This window comes from Procambarus clarkii, chromosome 15 (genome assembly GCF_040958095.1).
Source record: "Procambarus clarkii isolate CNS0578487 chromosome 15, FALCON_Pclarkii_2.0, whole genome shotgun sequence".
Taxonomy (NCBI): domain Eukaryota; kingdom Metazoa; phylum Arthropoda; class Malacostraca; order Decapoda; family Cambaridae; genus Procambarus; species Procambarus clarkii.
The window spans coordinates 46508323-46528871 of NC_091164.1; the positions used below are offsets into that span (position 1 = coordinate 46508323).

At 44.8% G+C, this 20549-nt stretch overlaps 1 protein-coding gene across 1 annotated transcript in view; it reads left to right on the forward strand.

Moving 5' to 3' along the window:
• The first annotated feature begins 2898 nt into the window (after positions 1-2898).
• LOC138365090 (caldesmon-like) overlaps positions 2899-20549 on the forward strand; it is a 29374-nt gene continuing 11723 nt past the window's right edge. The window contains exons 1-2 of the mRNA XM_069325200.1: positions 2899-2986; positions 3165-3550. Of these exons, the coding sequence (XP_069181301.1) occupies positions 2899-2986; positions 3165-3550 (474 nt within the window). The remainder of the gene's footprint in view (positions 2987-3164; positions 3551-20549) is intronic.

Sequence of the window (20549 nt, forward strand, 5' to 3'; positions counted from 1 at the left end):
CACACACACACACACACACACACACACACACACACACACACACACACACACACACACACACACACACATAAGGGAAACTATGAGGGGATGAATAAATTCCTATGGGATATACATTGGGACACAGAACTCGGAACCAAGTCCGTACAAGACATGATGGACTATGTCACCCAAAAATGTCAGGAGGCTGTAAGCAGGTTTGTCCCAGCCCAACAGGAAAAAACAGAGAAGCAAAGGAAGAATCCGTGGTTTAATAGGGAATGTATGAAAGCAAAGGTGCTGAACAAAAAGGTATGGAGGAACTTCCGTAATAACAGAACACCAGAAAGTAGAGGGAGATACCAGAGAACCAGGAACGAGTATGTTAGTGTGAGAAGAGCAGCTGAGAAAAGGTATGAAAATGATATAGCTAATAAAGCCAAGACCGAACCAAAGCTACTACACAGTGTTATGATCTCAGCCTGCAGGAGAAACGAGTCTCCCTCCTTGAGAGTTATTCAGCAAGCCTGACCTAACCAGAAGGTTTAGGAAATATAGACGCGATAACACAGATGTAAAATAGTTTGTTGGATTCAATGAACAGTTTAAGATTATGGGCAGTGCATAATGAAACAGATAAATGACTAGCTAGGAGATGTGGACATTTTGCTGGAGGCGTGAGGCTCGCTTCTGGAGGGCTTTGACCTCACTTGAGGCCAGACATCGCAGGGGGAAAGCCACGCTCCGTCGAGCTCCCGTCAGAACGGAACCCCTAGTGATATATCTCGAAGAGAAGAAAAGTGTGCAGACGTGCCAGCTGTGGAAGTGTGGTCTCAAGTCCTGGGCGACGAGGAGTGTTTATTAAACCGCCCAGAGGCATTATTGTGGGCTGTGGAAGCGCCCTGACCAGGCTCTGCCAGAGGGAGGAGCGCCCTCGACGAGACAATCTGTGGTAAGCACGATATAAGCCAGTTCATAGTGATTGCTTGTAGTTGGTCGTGTGCACAGCGACAGTAGCAATGTGTATTTATAAGTTAGACATGTTTTGGTAAGGCAGGAGGCCTGGAATAAGAGAGTGGAGAAGGAGGAACACGGAGCGACATCCGTCTCCTCTGAGCGCTGGCAGGCAACTGAGGGAGCCCGGCTCCTGACGGCGGCCCATCCCAGAGTGAGTGAGGCCCGCCAGGCGAGGTGGAGCATGGACCCAGCCAACGGGGGAGTCCACTCTCACAGTATGTAGAGGACAGATAGAGGTTGGAGGCAAATATATTGTGTGATTATTTTTGTTTATGTGTTATAGGGGAAACAATTTTATTGGAGTGTCAATGAGTTGCAGGTTTGTCTTTGGGGAAGAAGTTGCTGAGAACTTCGAACTCAACACAGAGGGAGTAGTTGATGAGACTCCAAGGTGGTGGAGCAGAGGACCTCGAGCTGTGAGGAGAAGCAGTGAAGAGGAGTGTCACATGCTTCTGTAGAGGTGGTGAAGCACCATAGTTGCTCGAGGGAACTTCATGGTGTAGCAACCAAGAGAGCTGTGGAGGACCCTAGCAGAAGGGTGAAGCACCGTAGTGGCTCAAGAAAAACTTCATGGTAGCAGCCTGGAGGAGCTGCAGAGGATCCTGGTAGTTAAGCCCGGAAGAACCTGAAGATATCAGGGTAGTGAACTTCCAGAGGTGGAAGGGAAGTTCTGGTGGATTACTTGTAGGGAGTTGATAGTGTTTGGTTGTCATTAGCGTGCAAGTCACAGTGAGAGGTGAGTGATTGTTTGCAGTCTTATGTCAAGGAGTGTTTTATACTGAAGTTTAGAGTTACAATCGTAGGCAGGATTACCTACAGATGTATGTGTTCTAGGACTGATAGGGTGATCGATTGATCATCGTTATGTATTAAGGAACATTTATACTGATATATGTTATTGCATTCATATGCTGATTTTCCTTGTACACGTTTATAGATACATATATATATATATTCTCTTGCTGATAGTGCAACAGTGTATGTAGACTTGATCTACTTGAGGAGGTTGATAGTATCAGGTGGTGAATCAGAAGATAGGATACCACTTGGTAAACTGATAATAGAGTTCTGATGGTGTTGGAGAGCAACCTGATTGTAATAGTATAGAGTATAAGATTCATTATTATTATATGTGTATATGTATTGTGTATGTGCTCTGTCCAGTTAATGTATTCAAATTTGCTGGTATTTGGCCTTGTCCTAGTGAGGCTTCCCATGAAATAGTACAGAAGGAGAGAGAGAGAGAGAAAGAACCAAGAACCACTGCTGTGGACAGGGTAGAAGGTAATACTAGTAAGCCAAAGGGGATTGAGGAGATCATATCACCTAAGGAGAGAGTGGGGAGTCACAGCGGCTCGAGTGGGTGTGTGCATGTGACAACGAGGCTAAGTTTTGGAGCCGCATCCCCTAAACGTGTGACGTTGAGCCCCTCTCCAAGAGCCAGAAGCGCCAAGGGTGATCTCCTAGAGAGGTATAAGCACTCTACCGAGTTGTGGGTTGGGTTGTCCGTAGAGAAGGATCAACACGACAACACCACCAACACACAATCTATAATAATTTGGGGGCCTGTGTCCGGGAGAGTGAACTGACACACCCACACCCTGTCCAAGAGTGGATTTGTACACCCTCGCTGCAATAGATAAACTGTGTGACCGCAGGTGTATATTCTCTCTCTTGGGAAGACTCACAGGACAGGATGACAGCGGTCCTGAATTTTAGAGGTTCGGAGAAAGACCTTGCGAGAGCCCAGAAGTACATTGATACAGGGGATGATGAAATCTTGCAAAATTGTACCAGAAACAACTTTGGTTGATCGGTAAAATGTATTGTGTTAGGTTGAAGTCAAACAGGGCGTATAGTAAACGAAAGGAAATCAAGGCAATAATGCAGATAGACAGAGTAAGCATGTTCTGCAAAACTCATGACAAGAAGATTCTAGACATGTGCCCTAGGAGGCAGATAAGGATGTTGGAAGACCATTTCGGCCTAAAGGGTAGGCATGATAAGGTAGAGGATGGACGCGAGGCGCTGCGGACTTGGTTAAGGGAACAAAAAGCAGAAGAAGAGAAGGAAGCGAAACGCCAATGTGAACAAGAGGAAACAGTGCCAGCAAGGAGGAGCTGAAGCCCTGCTTCAGAATGAAGAACCCGATAGGTTGTAAGAAATTTCAGAGGAAACGGATGATGCACCAAGTGACGAAGGAATTAATGTAAACTCAAGTAGCAGCAGGGAAAGCAGCCTTGAGAGGCGCGAGGTGGAACCAAAGTTGGAACCAGGAGACAATGAGGTACAGCTGCAACGTGAAGAGAGGCAGGCTCGGCTTGAGCAAGAGAAAGCCAAAGCCGAGCAGGAGCGAGCTAAAGCTGAGCAAGAGAAAGCTAAAGCCGAACAGGAAAAAGCTAAAGCTGAACAGGAAAAACTTAAAGTCGGACAAGAGAGAGCCAAGGCCGAACAAGAAACGGCCAAGGCTGAACTGGCTATGATAAAGATGGAGGCCGCTAAAGCAGAACAAGAGAGAATTAAGATGGCACGAAGGGAGAACAGAGTGAAGAACGAGGTGAGACGCAGCAATGGCAGACCCAGTGGAGTCTGGGGAGGAAGAAATTATGAAAGACCCAGAAGAGTCTGGGGTGAGAATAATTTTGATAAATGGGCAGATAAACGTAAGTACCCAAAAACTCAGAAGAGTAGGTCGCGCACTTCGTCTGAAAGTGAGGATGGAGGAGCCAAACAAGAAACTAATCGTTATCCAGGGAATCAAGAGTCCAGTAAAGCTCCACAGAGTACGAGTAGTACGTCTGGCCCGAGGAACTCCAATACGAGTGGGCAGTCAGAGCTACTCTGGTACATATAGAAGAGACTTTTCCCAGGTGAGGTGTTACAATTGTAACGGATTGGGTCACGTGATGCGAGACTGTCGGCAGGGCAAGAGAGTTGTGACCCTGGCCATGTGTGACCCCCGAAGTAGATATACTAATGTGTTCCAAGACAAACCACAGAAGATGAATTTAGTGAACGAGAGGTATAGGCCGTTCATTAGCAGAGGTTGGATCAGTATAGGAGGCCAACCTGAAGTAAAAGTTGGTATCTTAAGGGATACTGGAGCTAATCAGAGCTTGGTTGCGAGAAGCCTGATGGGGAATGATCGACGGTTAGCTGGCAGGAGTAAGATGAAAGTATATGGGTTATTGTCTGAGAGTGACATGCCCGTTTGTACTGTCCAGCTAAGGTCGGAATATGTGTCGGCAGAGGTGATGTTGGGAGTGTGCCCCGACATACCTGTTCCAGGAGTCTAAGTGATCCTGGGGAATGACTTGTGCGGGACAAAGGTGTTGCCAAAAGTCATAGCGGAGACTGTGCCAGAGGAGAGCCCAGAAGGCCACGGCACAGGTGGGACACCTGAGAGAGTGAACCTGACTGACATCCGAGGAGATGCGTCAGGAGACCGCCAAGCCATTGAGTACCCTGTCTCGGTAGTGACAAAGGCAGAGGTGGCCAACGAGGAAGACACTGGAGAAGATGAGACAGTGTCGGTTCAACCAGTAGAGGATATCGACGTTGATATAGCATGGTTATTTAATGAAGGTCCAACCCAGGAAGATGAAGTCTCGGTGAGGTCAAAAGTGAAGATGGCCCAGCCGAAGAAGACTCATGTGAAGAGAGGGACCGGAGTAGAGCCCAGCCCGCTGAAATTAAGAGTCGGAAGGCGAATGCAACTGTGCTGAGTAGGAATGGGGAAGGATGTGGACATACTAAGGACGGGAGTAGAACGTCAAGTTGTCCACGAGCACAGAGGTATATGGATAGAGAAATTAAGTTGTGGGAGATGTCAGGAGTTGACATGTTTCACAGAAAACGTGGAGGAGAGATAGTGAAGAAAAGTAATAGCCGAGAAAATGAGAGGAGAAGAGACAGTATGTGTGGAGAGATGCTTACGAGCACTCAAGGAGAGGTAAAGCGACATGTATGGTCGAGTGCTGTTGAGTGTAGTACAGTGCTCGAAGAAACTTTTAGGGAACGAAGAAGAGTTGAAGGAGAAAAAATGGAGTGATATAGAAGTGAGAAGTGTGGGAAGAGGATGATGATGCAAGCATGGAGGAATAGAAGAAAGCCGAGGACTCGATGGAGGTCAAACAGGGTGAGGTCTCGGATATATGAGGAGACGAAAGGGAGGATCGTCGGTGAAGACGAGAGAGTGAAGTATGATGACAGAAGACGGAAGTATTACGGCAGTAGATGGAAGTGTGAAGACGACAGAGGAGGTGCTGACAGCAGATGTCTGATTCTGGACGTGAAGAGAAGAAGACGAGGAAACGGAGGGTGTAAACAATAAGTAGAGTGGACTGATGGAGTGCAGGCGTCCAAGGAGGACAGCCTAGCCAAGAGGTGCCAGAGAAGTCAGATCGTTTACGAGAAGATCATGTTTCTAGAGAGCTGTGAGCCGGATGTTGCAAGGTGAAACGAACTAATTGTAGACTCCTAAGGGAGTATATCGGTTGAAGAACGAGACAGTGACGTGGCGGATGTATTATCCCGAGCTTTGCCACTGGAATAACTCTCAAAAATAAGGGGAGGGGAGTGTTATGATCTCAGCCTGCAGGAGAAACGAGTCTTCCTCCTTGAGAGTTATTCAGCAAGCCTGACCTAACCAGAAGGTTTAGGAAATATAGAGGCAATAACACAGATGTAAAATAGTTTGTTGGATTCAATGAACAGTTTAAGATTATGGGCAGTGCATAATGAAACAGATAAATGACTGGCTAGGAGATGTGGACATTTTGCTGGAGGCGTGAGGCTCGCTTCTGGAGGGCTTTGACCTTACTTGAGGCCAGACATCGCAGGGGGAAAGCTACGCTCCGTCGAGCTCCCGTCAGAAGGGAACCCCTAGTTATATATCTCGAAGAGAAGAAAAGTGTGCAGACGTGCCAGCTGTGGAGTCGAGCTGAGGACGTGTGGTCTCAAGTCCTGGGCGATGAGGAGTGTTTATTAAACTGCCCAGAGGCATTATTGTGGGCCGTGGAAGCGCCCTGACCAGGCTCTGTCAGAGGGAGGAGCGCCCTCGACAAGACAATCTGTGGTAAGCACGATATTAGCCAGTTCATAGTGATTGCTTGTAGTTGGTCGTGTGCCCAGCGACAGTAGCAATGTGTATTTATAAGTTAGACATGTTTTGGTAAGGCAGGAGGCCTGAAATAAGAGAGTGGAGAGGGAGGAACACGGAGCGACATCCGTCTCCTCTGAGCGCTGGCAGGCAACTGAGGGAGCCCGGCTCCTGACGGCGGAGGCCCCTCCCGGAGTGAGTGAGGCCCGCCAGGCGAGATGGAGCATGAACCCGGCCAACGGGGGAGTCCACTCTCACAGTATGTAGAGGACAGATAGAGGTTGGAGGCAAACATATTGTGTGATTATTTTTGTTTATGTGTTATAGGGGAAACAATTTTATTGGAGTGTCAATGGGTTGCAGGTTTGTCTTTGGGGAAGAAGTTGCTGAGAACTTCGAAGTCAACACAGAGGGAGTAGTTGATAAGACTCCAAGGTAGTTGAGCAGAGAACCTCGAGCTGTGAGGAGAAGCAGTGAAGAGGAGTGTCACGTGCTTCTGTAGAGGTGGTGAAGCACCATAGTTGCTCGAGGGAACTTCATGGTGTAGCAGCCAAGAGAGCTGTGGAGGACCCTAGCAGAAGGGTGAAGCACCGTAGTGGCTCAAGGAAAACTTCATGGTAGCAGCCTGGAGGAGCTGCAGAGGATCCTGGTAGTTAAGCCCGGAAGAACCTGAAGATATCAGGGTAGTGAACTTCCAGAGGTGGAAGGGAAGTTCTGGTGGATTACTTGTAGGGAGTTGATAGTGTTTGGTTGTCATTAGCATGCAAGACGCAGTGAGAGGTGAGTGATTGTTTGCATTCTTATGTCAAGGAGCGTTTATACTGAAGTTTAGAGTTACAATCGTAGGCTGGATTACTTACAGATGTATGTGTTCTAGGACTTATAGGGTGATCGATTGATCATCGTTGTGCATTAAGGAACATTTATACTGATATATGTTATTGCATTCATATGCTGATTTTCCTTGTACACGTTTATAGATACATATATATATTCTCTTGCTGATAGCGCAACAGTGTATGTAGACTTGATCTACTCGAGGAGGTTGATAGTATCAGGTGGTGAAACAGAAGATAGGATACCACTTGGTAAACTGATAATAGTGTTCTGATGGTGTTGGAGAGCCACCTGATTGTAATAGTATAGAGTATAGGATTCATTATTATTATATGTGTATATGTATTGTGTATGTGCTCTGTCCAGTAAATGTATTCAAATTTGCTGGTATTTGACCTTGTCCTAGTGAGGCTTCCCATGAAATAGTACAGAAGGAGAGAGAGAGAGAGAAAGAACCAAGAACCACTGCTGTGGACAGGGTAGAAGGTAATACTAGTAAGCCAAAGGGGATTGAGGAGATCATATCACCTAAGGAGAGAGTGGGGAGTCACAGCGGCTCGAGTGGGTGTGTGCATGTGACAAGGAGGCTAAGTTTTGGAGCCGCATCCCCTAAACGTGTGTCGTTGAGCCCCTCTCCAAGAGCCAGAAGCGCCAAGGGTGATCTCCTAGAGAGGTATAAGCACTCTACCGAGTTTTGGGTTGGGTTGTCCGTAGAGAAGGATCAACACGACAACGCCACCAACCCACACTACTATAATAACAGTCACATCAGGAGGAAGACAACAGTGAAGGAACAGGTGATGAAACTTAGGGTTAGCGAGGACAGGTAAACAGACAATGACAAAGAGGTGTGTGAAGAACTCAACAAAAGGTTCCAGGAAGTCTTTGCAATAGAACAGGGAGAAGTCACAGCGCTAGGAGAGGTGGCAGCAAACCAGGTGACCTTGGAAAGGTTCGAAATTACAAGAGATGAGGTCAAGAAGCTCCTATTGGAGCTGGATGTGAGAAAAGCTGTTGGGCAGGATGGAATATCACCATTGGTATTGAAAGAGTGTGCAGGAGCACTTTGCTTGTCTCTCTCCATAGTGTATAGTAGGTCACTGGAAATAGGAGACCTACCAGAAGTATGGAAGACTGCTAATGTAGTACCAATATTTAAAAAGGGTGACAGACAAGAGGCACTGAACTACAGGCCAGTGTCCTTAACTTGTATACCATGCAAGGTGATGGAGAAGATTGTGAGAAAAAACCTAGTAACACATCTGGAGAGAAGAGACTTCGTGACAACCCATCAACATGGGTTCAGGGAGGGTAAATCTTGCCTTACAGGCTTGATAGAATTCTATGATCAGGTGACAAAGATTAAGCAAGAAAGAGAAGGATGGGCGGACTGCATTTTTTTGGACTATTGGAAAGCCTTTGACAAAGTACCCCATAAAAGGTTGATGCATAAGCTGGAGAAACAGGCAGAAGTAACTGGTAGGGCGCTCCAGTGGATAAGGGAGTACCTAAGCATAGGAAGCAGAGAGTTATAGTGAGGGGTGAGACCTCAGAATGGCGTGAAGTCACCAGTGGAGTCCCACAGGGCTCTGTGCTTGGACCTATCCTGTTTCTGATATACGTAAATGATCTCCCAGAGGGTATAGACTCATTCCTCTCAATGTTTGCTGACGACGCCAAAATTATGAGAAGGATTAAGACAGAGGAGGACAGCTTGAGGCTTCAAGAAGACCTGGACAAGCTGCAGGAATGGTCGAACAAATGGATGTTAGAGTTTAACCCAAGCAAATGTAATGTAATGAAGATAGGGGTAGGAAGCAGGAGACCAGATACAAGGTATCACTTGGGAGATGAAATACTTCAAGAGTCAGAGAGAGAGAAAGACCTGGGGGTTGATATCATGCCAGACCTGTCCCCTGAAGCTCATATCAAGAGGATAACATCAGCAGCATATGCCAGGTAGGCTAACATAAGAACGGCCTTTAGAAACTTGTGTAAGGAATCTTTCAGAACATTATATACCACATATGTCAGACCAATCCTGGAGTATGCGGCTCCAGCTTGGAGTCCATATCTAGTCAAGCATAAGACTAAGCTGGAAAAGGTTCATAGGTTTGCCACCAGACTAGTACCCGAGCTGAGAGGTATGAGCTACGAGGAGAGACTACGGGAATTGAACCTCACTTCGTTGGAAGACAGAAGAGTTAGGGGGGACATGATCACCACATTCAAGATTCTCAAGGGAATCAACAGGGTTGATAAAGACAGGCTATTTAACACAAGGGGCACACGCACTAGGGGACACAGGTGGAAACTGAGTGCCCAAATAAGCCACAGAGATATTAGAAAGAACTTTTTTAGTGTCAGAGTGGTTGACAATGGAATGCATTAGGAAGCAATGTGGTGGAGGCTGACTCCATACAGAGTTTCAAGTGTAGATATGATAGAGCCCAATAGGCTCAGGAATCTGTACACCTGTTGAGTGACGGTTGAGAGGCGGGACCAAAGAGCCAGAGCTCAATCCCCGCAAGCACAACTAGGTGAGTACAACCTCTCTCTCTCTCTCTCTCTCTCTCTCTCTCTCTCTCTCTCTCTCTCTCTCTCTCTCATCTCTCTCTCTCTCTCTCTCCTCTCTCTCTCTCTCTCTCTCTCTCTCTCTCTCTCTCTCTCTCTCTCTCCTCTCTCTCTCTCTCTCTCTCTCTCATCTCCTCTCTCTCTCTCTCTCTCTCTCTCTCTCCTCTCTCTCTCTCTCTCATCTCTCTCTCTCTCTCTCCTCTCTCTCTCTCTCTCTCTCTCTCTCTCTCTCTCTCTCTCGTCTCTCTCTCTCTCTCTCTCTCTCTCTCTCTTCTCTCTCTCTCTCTCTCTCTCTCTCTCGTCTCTCTCTCTCTCTCTCTCTCTCTCTCTCTCTCTCTCACGCACACACACTCATAGGGAAATCATGGAAGGGATACGAACTCGGGCTGGCAAACGCAGGAGGACAATCGCAGCTGGAAAAAAACACAATGGATGGGGGGGGGGGGGGGGGGGGAACAGGGAGACTGGATGAAGGAAGTACTCCAGCAAATGCGTAATGATTTCAGTGAATGACTGAGGGTAATGAGGGAGACAGTAGCCAACCTGCAAGATGACTTAAGGCCAGCAAATTAGGAGATAAGGTGCCTAAAGGAGACTCTTCCACAATACCAGACACAAACCGTACCTCAGGGAGATGGGAATGCTACTGTGGAGGGGACCACCACAACCCAGCTCTCATTTGCTGAAATGCTTAAAAAGAGCCCTGAAGCTAGGTCTGCAGTTAAGGAAGTTGCCATGGAAGTGGCTTCCTCTCAGGAAGCAGATAGATGTACTAGCCGGCTGATAGAGAGAAAAAAGAGCAGTAGCAGGCATTAAAGAGCAAACAGGGACCAGCCCAAAGGAGCGGAGAGACAAGGACAAAAATGCAGTTACCGAGATCCTTAAAGAGGTAAGGATGGAGGGAACTGACCAAAATGTTGAAAAAGGTTTTCAGGCTTGGAAAGTTCAACAAGGACAGGGACCGAATGATAAAGTGGTTATTCATGAGCGAAATCATGAAAGAGGAACTGTTAGCAAGGAACAGCGGTCTAGCAAATGTTCCGAAGTTCAAAAAAGTATTCCTGCAGAGGAATATGACAAGGGAAGAGAGAATACATGCAGGCAGACGCGAGGAAGGGAGCGCAGGGAGAGAGAAAGGATTCAGAGTACCACAACCCAGAACCCTACATCCCGAAGGGAAGTGGAGAACCCTCCTCAAACAGTGCAACAGCCACAGGGATTGGGGCACCACCCCCACATTCTACCCAACCTGCCCATCCCCTGTCAGCCCCCCACTAAGTACCACCTAGGGCACCGTCCCCCCCATCCACCCCCCTTCCTCCCACTCACCCCTCTCCCCAGGCCATCCCTTCTCTCCATCCCCCAAGCCCGTCCCTTCTCCCACATGCCTTCCCATCTCTCCCACCCCCAAGCCCTCCTTTCTCCCTTTCCCCCCTAAGCCCCCCACTCTCCCCCACTCCACCTAAGTCTTCCCCTCTCCCCCACTCCCCTAAACCCTCCCCTCTTCCTCACCCACCTCAGCCCTCCTTTTTCCCCCACGCCCTCCACCCTTTTCTCCCCCCCCCATCCTCCCCAATCCCCCAAAGCCTCTCCTCCCCCTTGCTTCCCCAACCCTCCCTCTCTCACCCCCCCAACCCTCTCCCTCTCACTCTCCCCCCCAACCCTCTCCCTCTCACTCTCCCCCCCTACCCTCCCTCTCTTACCCACCCCCCTTACCCTCCCCCACTCCCCCACCACCCCCCTCTCCCCCACCCCCCAAGCCCTCCCTCCTCCACCAGTCTCCCCGTGCCAGGACCCCCCCACCTCCCACTCACCCCAGATCCCAAAGGTCCCTCCCAGAGGAGAAGCAGAAGAGAGTCAGTTTCAGGGTGATGTACTCGAACATAGATGGGATCACAAGCAAGACAAGTGAACTAAGGGAAAGAGCACAAGAAGTGAACCTGTGGGAACCGACCTGTGAGATTTATATTTATTTAATTTATATAGAATTTATATTTACGTTAAATTTTATATTTCGATAGCAATTTGTATGATAAGTGGACTGTATTTCTGCAATATATCAACAATCGATCCACTACACATTAGGGGGGTTTATATTGAATTTATATATATGCAGCCAATCAAACTACAGTATTAGACTACATAACATTGAAGAGGTTTCCTTATCTTATTTGTACAGCAGGCCTTAGTCCACCAGGTATAACTAGGATGTAGACACCAAATTTTCCTCGTGTGAGGTAGCTTCCATCACCCTGGTAACTGATACACAAAGCATGCTCCCTCCTCTTGACCTGTCAAAAGGGCGCTAGCTATGAAGCCAGAATCCTAATATATGACAGCTATATCAGAGAAAACACTGTACATTGAACCATAAAGACCAAGGCTTAATTACCTCGTTTGAGTAGATCATTTGTGATCTAACCGGCGCACCCAATATCTACCTGACATAAATGACCATAAATGAAAGATAAACGGGTTTCGGAAACACACCTCCCTTGTATTTGCTGACAGTGTGTTTGATGAAGGAAGACCACTACTCTGATCTTCGTCACACTTCGTCCAAGAGAATTTATAGGAGCAGTTACTAGCTCCAACGACTCTGGTCTTAAAACAACAATGGCTGACCACGTCCCTCCCTACTGACGCTACTGGCCTACATTGTCCAGATGACAGTAAGTGATAGAAGGGTCACATTTACTCCATTTAATTCTGATAATTAAGTTAATTTATATGAGAGGTTTTATGATGGTAAAGTCCAAAGACTAATGTATTTAAGAATAATTCCCAGCAGAATAGCTGGTGAATTTATAATAGTATGTGGTAATGATATCCCGTTTTCTATAGACGGAAAATTCCACTACAAGTTACATTTTCTATGGTTAACTTGTTTATACAATGCAGCAATATTATCTGCCTGTATGATATTAGTAATTAAATGGTGTCGGATTTGAGGCGTCCCACTAGGTCTCAAGGTACGCCTTGAGGCGTACCACTAGGTTTGTACTGGAACACAATGAGTAAACATATGGAAGGTATTTAAAGGCCGTCGGGTTTTGTCATTTAATTACAAAGAATAGACTCTGACAAATAATAACATATTAACATACTCTATTAGGTAAATACACTTCCAATACCCATAGACCACTTGACCTCCGCGTCACCACTTGCACTCGTAACTTCCGCCTAATTCCCTAATACGGAATGATTACTACAACGCTCCACACCCGGTTAGTCTTACATTCAATATTCACATACTGCAGACTTAACTTGGTCACTAAGATCACAACAGGCTCTCGCATAGCTGTCTGCTACATTTCGCTGCTGCCACAAACGGAGACCTCGGAGGACTTGCCAGTTCAACTACCCACAACAAGACTGACTACCAGCCAACCATGGCCTCAAAAACATTTCACCACGCCTCTCGAGGAAGGTATAATCCGATTAACCTTATCCCTAGAGCGGTAACCTTGATCCTAGAAGCCTGACGAAGAATAATTCCTCTTTCCAGGAATTATTAATTTGGCTAAACAGCTTCGGTCTTAATCCATTGACCTTTCTTAGATATGTGATCCATAGTCTGTCTACTTAACATGTACTTCCAATCATCATTCGTTAAGTGTTGTAGTAATGATCCTCTAGCTAATAATTCCTATTAACTTGTGGATTACAACAAACACCGATACTCCTCCTGCGAATTATTAGATTAATTTGATGTTAGTAGTTAGTAATCACACATTTGTGTGTCTGTTCGTACAGGATGGATGTCCCATACTCAAGTTACAGGGATTAGAAGTCTAATGCGATTTCATTTCTCTGTTAACTCTTGAAAGGCTAAAATTCAAGCCTAATTACATATTATTTAACCCAGAAGACTGAATGTGATCAAGTACTACAGTCAAGTATGATTCAGGGACTGCAGTGAGATCAGTGACATTAGATATAACTTGAAGTTTGTTCAGATAACTGGTCACTGATATATAAACACTGAGGCCCATGGAATACATCTTGATTAAATAATAAATGTATCAAAATCAGTCGTCAGATTTAATGGGGTTTAATTTAGTTAATTGATTCAGAGGATTGAATAGCCCATCATTAAAGTAAAGAATGGTTCTGAGACTGCAGTGGGTTCAGTGACATTGGTCGCAGTGACCTGTAGTTGGTTAAGCTACTGTTCACTGATTTGCCACTGAAGCCTCATGAACTCATCTTCTGCTTTAAATGATGATATTAACATCAACCTATGTTAGTATAGTCAGCTGTAATCTCCTTAGTATAATGCTACTGGAGAAATATAATCAGCTGACAAATTTAGATTTCTACTGGTATTGTTTATCTGCAGCCATAGGTCTCCTCAGGCTTGATACTGGGTCTGAGAGTAATTTACCTCCTGCAGAGTTTAACATGGTTATGCCCTGATATTTAGTAGGGCTACCGATGAATCGATGGCAATAGTCTGGTCCCTACAAGGAGACCGAAGTCGGTAAGGTGATCAGACTAAATATTATCTGCCAATTTTATTTATCTATTTCTCAGGAATTTGGCTGTTGCTCTCAGACCTTGAACTTGTAGGTCTACTGGTATTTTGTCCACCACAATGGCTTGTACTCGACAGACGTACCTGCCTAAACGGACTGATGGTTGTACCACCTGGTAGACTTGAGGTCCTGCATCTGTTACAAACCCTGAGATGTTGAATGACGTCTGGGCTACAGGCCTTAATTGTAGTTCATCTGCCAACTTTTTAGTGACATATGTTCTCTGGGACCCTTGGTCAAACAACCCACGGGTATGGACCTTGGCCCTCTTATTCAGGATGGTAATTTGGGCAGTAGGCAAAGTTGTATTACCTTTAGACTTTGCCGATTGGACACTCGTTGTTTGTTGCACCTTGCAGTACTGTATTGTGGTGGGAATGCTGTCTTCCACCTTGGGTCTTGAATACGTTAATTTCGTATATTTGCACAGTGCTGCATGGTGCCTACCTCTTCTACACCTATTACAGGTGTTGAATTGGGTATCACAATAGTCTATGTTGTGTGACTTGAGACATCTTAAACATCTCCCTAATTCCTGGAGTCGCTCAATACGAGTGTCTCTGGTTGGATAATTAGCACAACAGTATGTTGAATATTTCTTTTTGCAGAACATACATGTCCCCCAGCCTACTGCACGTTTGGAAGTTACCGGTTTGGGTGAACTAGTAACAGTAGGCTTGGAGGATTCTGCTGCATTGCCAGATTTTCTGCAACTTGATGTGAGTGTAATTGACTGATATTTGTTTGGGGTAGTTGTTTTACCCTTTAATTGACTATTATTTTCTATTTCTGAAGGCTTGCATGAGGCTTTAACGTCCTCATTTGCCCGTCGTTTGTTTATGATGGAATGTAAACCTTCAGTGATGTCCTGTACTGTCAGGATGGTGTTATGTTGATGTGCGTATAATTCATCTAGTATATTGCTGGACAATTTTCGTTGAAGGACTACTTTGGTCATCCATTCACTAGTAGTTATATCAACCTTAAGACTGAATGTTCTTAGTAGTGACTCAAACTCCATGCTGAAGGATTGTAATGAGTCAGCAGTCTGATCAGGTTGAGGTAAGTCCAGCAATTGTAGTACTAAATGTATGACAGTTTTCTCATTGCCAGCATTATCCATATTGTCTAGTTGATAAAGCCTTGTGGGGCTTGTAATGGGGCTGCTCATAATACTGAACAAGTACTAATGGTAGCCTAGGGTAAAATTCTGCTATCACTAGGCTATAATCCTACCTCTACTAGAGGTTAGCACTTAAAATTAATACACATTATATATATATACAATCATACACACTAATGTTTTGAGTGATAAACCAGTGTCACTGGAATTACCTTTAGGTTAGCTCTTCTATATCACCCTAGGATGGTATAGACACTAATTAAATTAATCACTCAAAGGTGTAATGATCATAAATAAATTATTATATACACAACTCAACTCGAGTTGATAAAAATTACACCCAAAATAGGGTCTGCACCATTCATTAATGGTGCTAGGTTGTTTAATATAGTACAACTAGACTATGGTAATAATGGGACTAGGCTGAACAATAAATAGTTCAACTAGTCAATGGTAATATCCTACCCTGTTGTGGGTTGGCAATTGGTAAATATTATATTGAGAACACTAGTGCAATATATTAAATAATTCTCTATTTTGGAGAAATAATATACACAATTATTAATAATAGCCTCTTAATTGCCTCTATGAAACTTCTAATATTATCAAGAAGTATTAAATATCATTAGTGACCTCGCAAAATTACCTCCACAAAATTCGTGGATAATCTCTCGCGAAATTTAACACCACGAAATCCGTGAACAATCTCGCGAAGACGCAGCCACTAATTTGGCTGGCTTCAATATTAGTGCTGCCATTTCAAGGAATAACACGCCACCAAATCTGTGGGTGTGCATGAAACCGCTGACTGAGGCTGAACCGAGCTGAGGGGGGCTCGTGAACTCGTTCAAGGCTACGCCGGCGTCTTTGACTGGCTTTGTTTAAATCACACTGCACTAGTTTATTTAATTTGATGACAATCTAGTTCTCTAGACCATCTAGGTTCGAATGATCATATAATCTAGGTTCGAAGGACCATATAATGTGGGAACCAACCTGTGAGATTTATATTTATTTAATTTATATGAATTTATATAGAAGTTATATTTACATTAATTTATATACTTCGATAGCAATTTGTATGATAAGTGGACTGTATTTCTGCAATAATCTCACAAATCGATCCACTACACATTAGGGGGGTTTATATTGAATTTATATATATGCAGCAAATCAAACTACAGTATTAGACTACATACATTGAAGAGGTTCCTTATCTTATTTGTACAGCAGGCCTTAGTCCACCATGTATAACTAGGATGTAGACACCAAATTTTCCTCGTGTGAGGTAGTTTCCATCACCCTGGTAACTGATACACAAAGCATGCTTCCTCGTCTTGACCTGTCAAAAAGGCGCTAGCTATGAATCCAGAATCCTAATATATGACAGCTATATCAGAGAAAACACTGTACATTGAACCATAAAGACCAAGGCTTAATTACCTTGTTTGAGTCGATCATTTGTGATCTAACTGGATCACCCAATACCTACCTGACATAAATGGCCATAAATGAAAGATAAACGGGTTTCGGAAAGACACCTCCCTTGTATTTGCTGACAGCGTGTTGATAATTTGGCTAAACAGCTTCGGTCTTAATCCATTGACCTTTCTTAGATATGTGATCCATAGTCTGTCTACTTAACATGTACTTCCAATCATCATTCGTTAAGTGTTGTAGTAATGATCCTCTAGCTAATAATTCCTACTAACTTGTGGATTACAACAAACACCGATACTCCTCCTGCGAATTATTAGATTAATTTGATGTTAGTAGTTAGTAATCACACATTTGTGTGTTTGTTCGTACAGGATGGATGTCCCGTACTCAAGTTACAGGGATTAGAAGTCTAATGCGATTTCATTTCTCTGTTAACTCTTGAAAGGCTAAAATTCAAGCCTAATTACATATTAGATCACTACTCTGATCTTCGTCACACTTCGTCCAAGAGAATTTATAGGAGCAGTTACTAGCTCCAATGACTCTGGTCTTAAAACAACAATGGCTGACCACTCCCTCCCTACTGACGCTGCTGGCTTACATTGTCCAGATGACAGTAAGTGATAGAAGGGTCACATTTACTCTATTTTAATTCTGATAATTAAGTTAATTTATATGAGATATTTTATGATGGTAAAGTCCAAAGACTAATGTATTTAAGAATAATTCCCAGGAGAATAGCTGGTGAATTTATAATAGTATGTGGTAATGATATCCCGTTTTCTATAGACGGAAAATTCCACTACAAGTTACATTTTCTATGGGTTAACTTGTTTATACAATGCAGCAATATTATCTGCCTGTATGATATTAGTAATTAAATGGTGTCGGATTTTCCGACAGAACCCAGATGTAATCGGACTCACTGAAACAAAACTCTCTGAAATCATAATGAATGCCGTGTTTCCCCAGGAGTACACAGTAATAAGGAAAGAGAGGGAAGGTAGGGGAGGAGGCGGAGTGGCCCTACTCATGAGAAAGGAATGGAGTTTTAAGGAGATGGCCATCCTGGGCTGTGAGGAGTTCAGAGACTACATAGCAGGTACTATGACAATGGGAGGACCAAGAATAGTAGTAGCAGTAATATACAACCCTCCACCAAATCACAGAAGACCCAGTCAAGAGTATGAAAACAATAATATGGCAGTTAACACTATAATTGAGAGGGCAGCCTCTGCTGCCTGTAGAAATAGATCCCACCTGCTCATCATGGCGACTTCAATCACAGAAGGATTGACTGGGAGAACAAGGAACTGCATGGAGGCAAGGATACGTGGAGAGCCAAACTATTGGAGGTGGTGACAAGAAACTTTTTAACCCAGCATGTCGGAGAACCCACAAGGATGAGAGGCAATGACGAACCAGCGAGACTCGACCTAGTCTTCACTCTGAACGACTCCGACATAAGAGAAATCGGTTTTGAGGACCCAGTAGGAATGAGCAACCACAGTGTACTGGTGTTTGAGTACTTGACTGAAGAAGGGTTATTGAACTCGAGGAAGGATACCGAAACCAAAAGGTTAGCATACCGAAAGGGAAACTATGAGGGGGATAAGAAAATTCCTAACAGATATAGCATGGGAAACAGAGGAAAGACGGCCCAAGATATGATGGATTACATCACACAGAAGTGCAAGGACACAGCAAACAAGTTTGTCCCAGTCCAAAACGAAAACAGAGAAATGAAAATGAAAACCCATGGTTTAATCAGAGATGTAGGCTAGCTAAGCAGCAAAGTAAAAGGGCATGGAGAAACTATAGGAATAACAGGACACTGGAGAGCAGAGAAAGATACCAGAATGCAAGGAATGAATATGTCAGGATGAGAAGAGAGGCAGAAAGATAATACGAAAATGACATCGCAAGCAAGGCAAAGACTCAGCCTAAATTGTTGCATAGCCACATCAGGAGAAAAACAACAGTAAAGGAACAGGTTATGAAATTAAGGATAGGGGCGGAAGGATTCACTACAAATGACAAGGAAGTGTGTGAGGAATTGAATAAGAAATTCCAGGAGGTCTTCACCTTAGAGCAAGGAGAAATTCCAGAGGTAAGTGAGGGAATAGCTAACCAGGAACCATTGGAAGAGTTTGAGATTAGCAGTCGGGGAAGTAAGGAAGTGTTTACTAGAGTTGGATGTGACAAAGGCTATAGGCCCAGATGGAATCTCCCCTTGGGTTCTAAAGGAAGGAGCAAGAGAACTGTGCCTAACACTCTCTATAGTGTATAACAAATCACTGGCAACAGGGGAACTGCCAGATATTTGGAAAGCAGCTAACGTAGTCCCGATATACAAGAAAGGGGATAGACAGGAGGCACTGAACTACAGGCCAGTGTCCCTAACCTGCATACCATGCAAGCTGATGGAGAAGATTGTGCGAAAAAACTAGTGGAGCATCTGGAGCGAAGGAACTTTGTAACACAGCATCAACATGCGTTCAGGGATGGCAGGTCCTGCCTCACAGGGTTACTTGAATTCTACGACCAGGCAACAAAAATAAGGCAAGAAAGAGAAGGGTGGGCAGACTGCATATTTTTGGATCGTCAGAAAGCCTTTGATACAGTGCCACACAAGAGGCTAGTGCAAAAGGTTGGAGATGCAGGCTGGAGTGAAAGGGAAGGTACTCCAGTGGATAGAGGAGGACCTAAGCAACAGGAGACGACGAGTCTGTGTGAGGGGTGAGGTCTCAGAATGGCGAGACGTTACAAGTGAAGTCCCGCAGGGGTCAGTCCCTTGGACCTATACTGTTTCTGGTATATGTAAATGATCTCCCAGAGGGTATAGATTCGTTCCTCTCAATGTTTTGCCGACGATGCAAAAATTATGAGGAAGACTGAAACAGAGGATGATAGTAGGAGCCTACAAGATGACCTATATAGACTTAGTGACTGGTCCAACAAATGGCTGTTGAAGTTCAACCCAAGTAAATGCAAAGTAATGAAACTAGGCAGTGGAAACTGGAGGCTAGACACAGGATACAGAATAGGAGATGAAGTACTTAATGAAACAGACAGTGAGAAAGATCTAGGAGTTGATATCACACCAAACCTGTCTCCTGAAACCCACATAAAGAGAATAACGTCCTGCGGCATATGCGAGGCTGGCTAACATCAGAACGGCGTTCTGGAACCTGTGTAAGGAATCATTCAGAATCTTGTATACCACATATGTAAACAATCCTGGAGTATGCGGCCCCAGCATTGAGCCCTGTACCCTTGTCAAGTACAAGACGAAGCTGGAAAAAGTACAAAGGTATGCTACTAGACTAGTCCCAGAACTAAGAGGCATGAGTTATGAGGAAAGGCTGCGGGAAATGCACCTTACGACACTGGAAGACAGAAGAGAAGGGGGACATGATCACAACCTACAAAATCCTCAGGGGAATCGACCGGGTAAACATGGATGAACTATTCAACACTGGAGGGACGTGAACAAGGGGACACAGGTGGAAACTGAGTACCCAAATGAGCCACAGAGATATTAGAAAGAACTTTTTCAGTGTCAGAGTAGTTAGTAAATGGAATGCATTATTAAGTGATGTGGTGGAGGCTGACTCCATACACAGTTTCAAATGTAGACAAGATAGAGCCCAGTAGGCTCATGAATCTGTACACCAGTTAATTGACGGTTGAGAGGCGAGACCAAAGAGCCAAAGCTCAACCCCTGCAAGCACAATTAGGTGAGTACACATACACACACACCTCCCCCTCTCTCCCTCACCCCGTCTCTTCCTCACCCCCTCTCTCCCTCTCCATCTCTCTCCCTCCCTCCTCTCTCTCCATCTCCCCCCTCCTCCTCTACTTTCTTCTCACTTTAGTGGAAGGGTCGGATCGCCCCCACCCACCCATTTATCTCTCCATTTATCTCTCTCTCTCTTCTCTC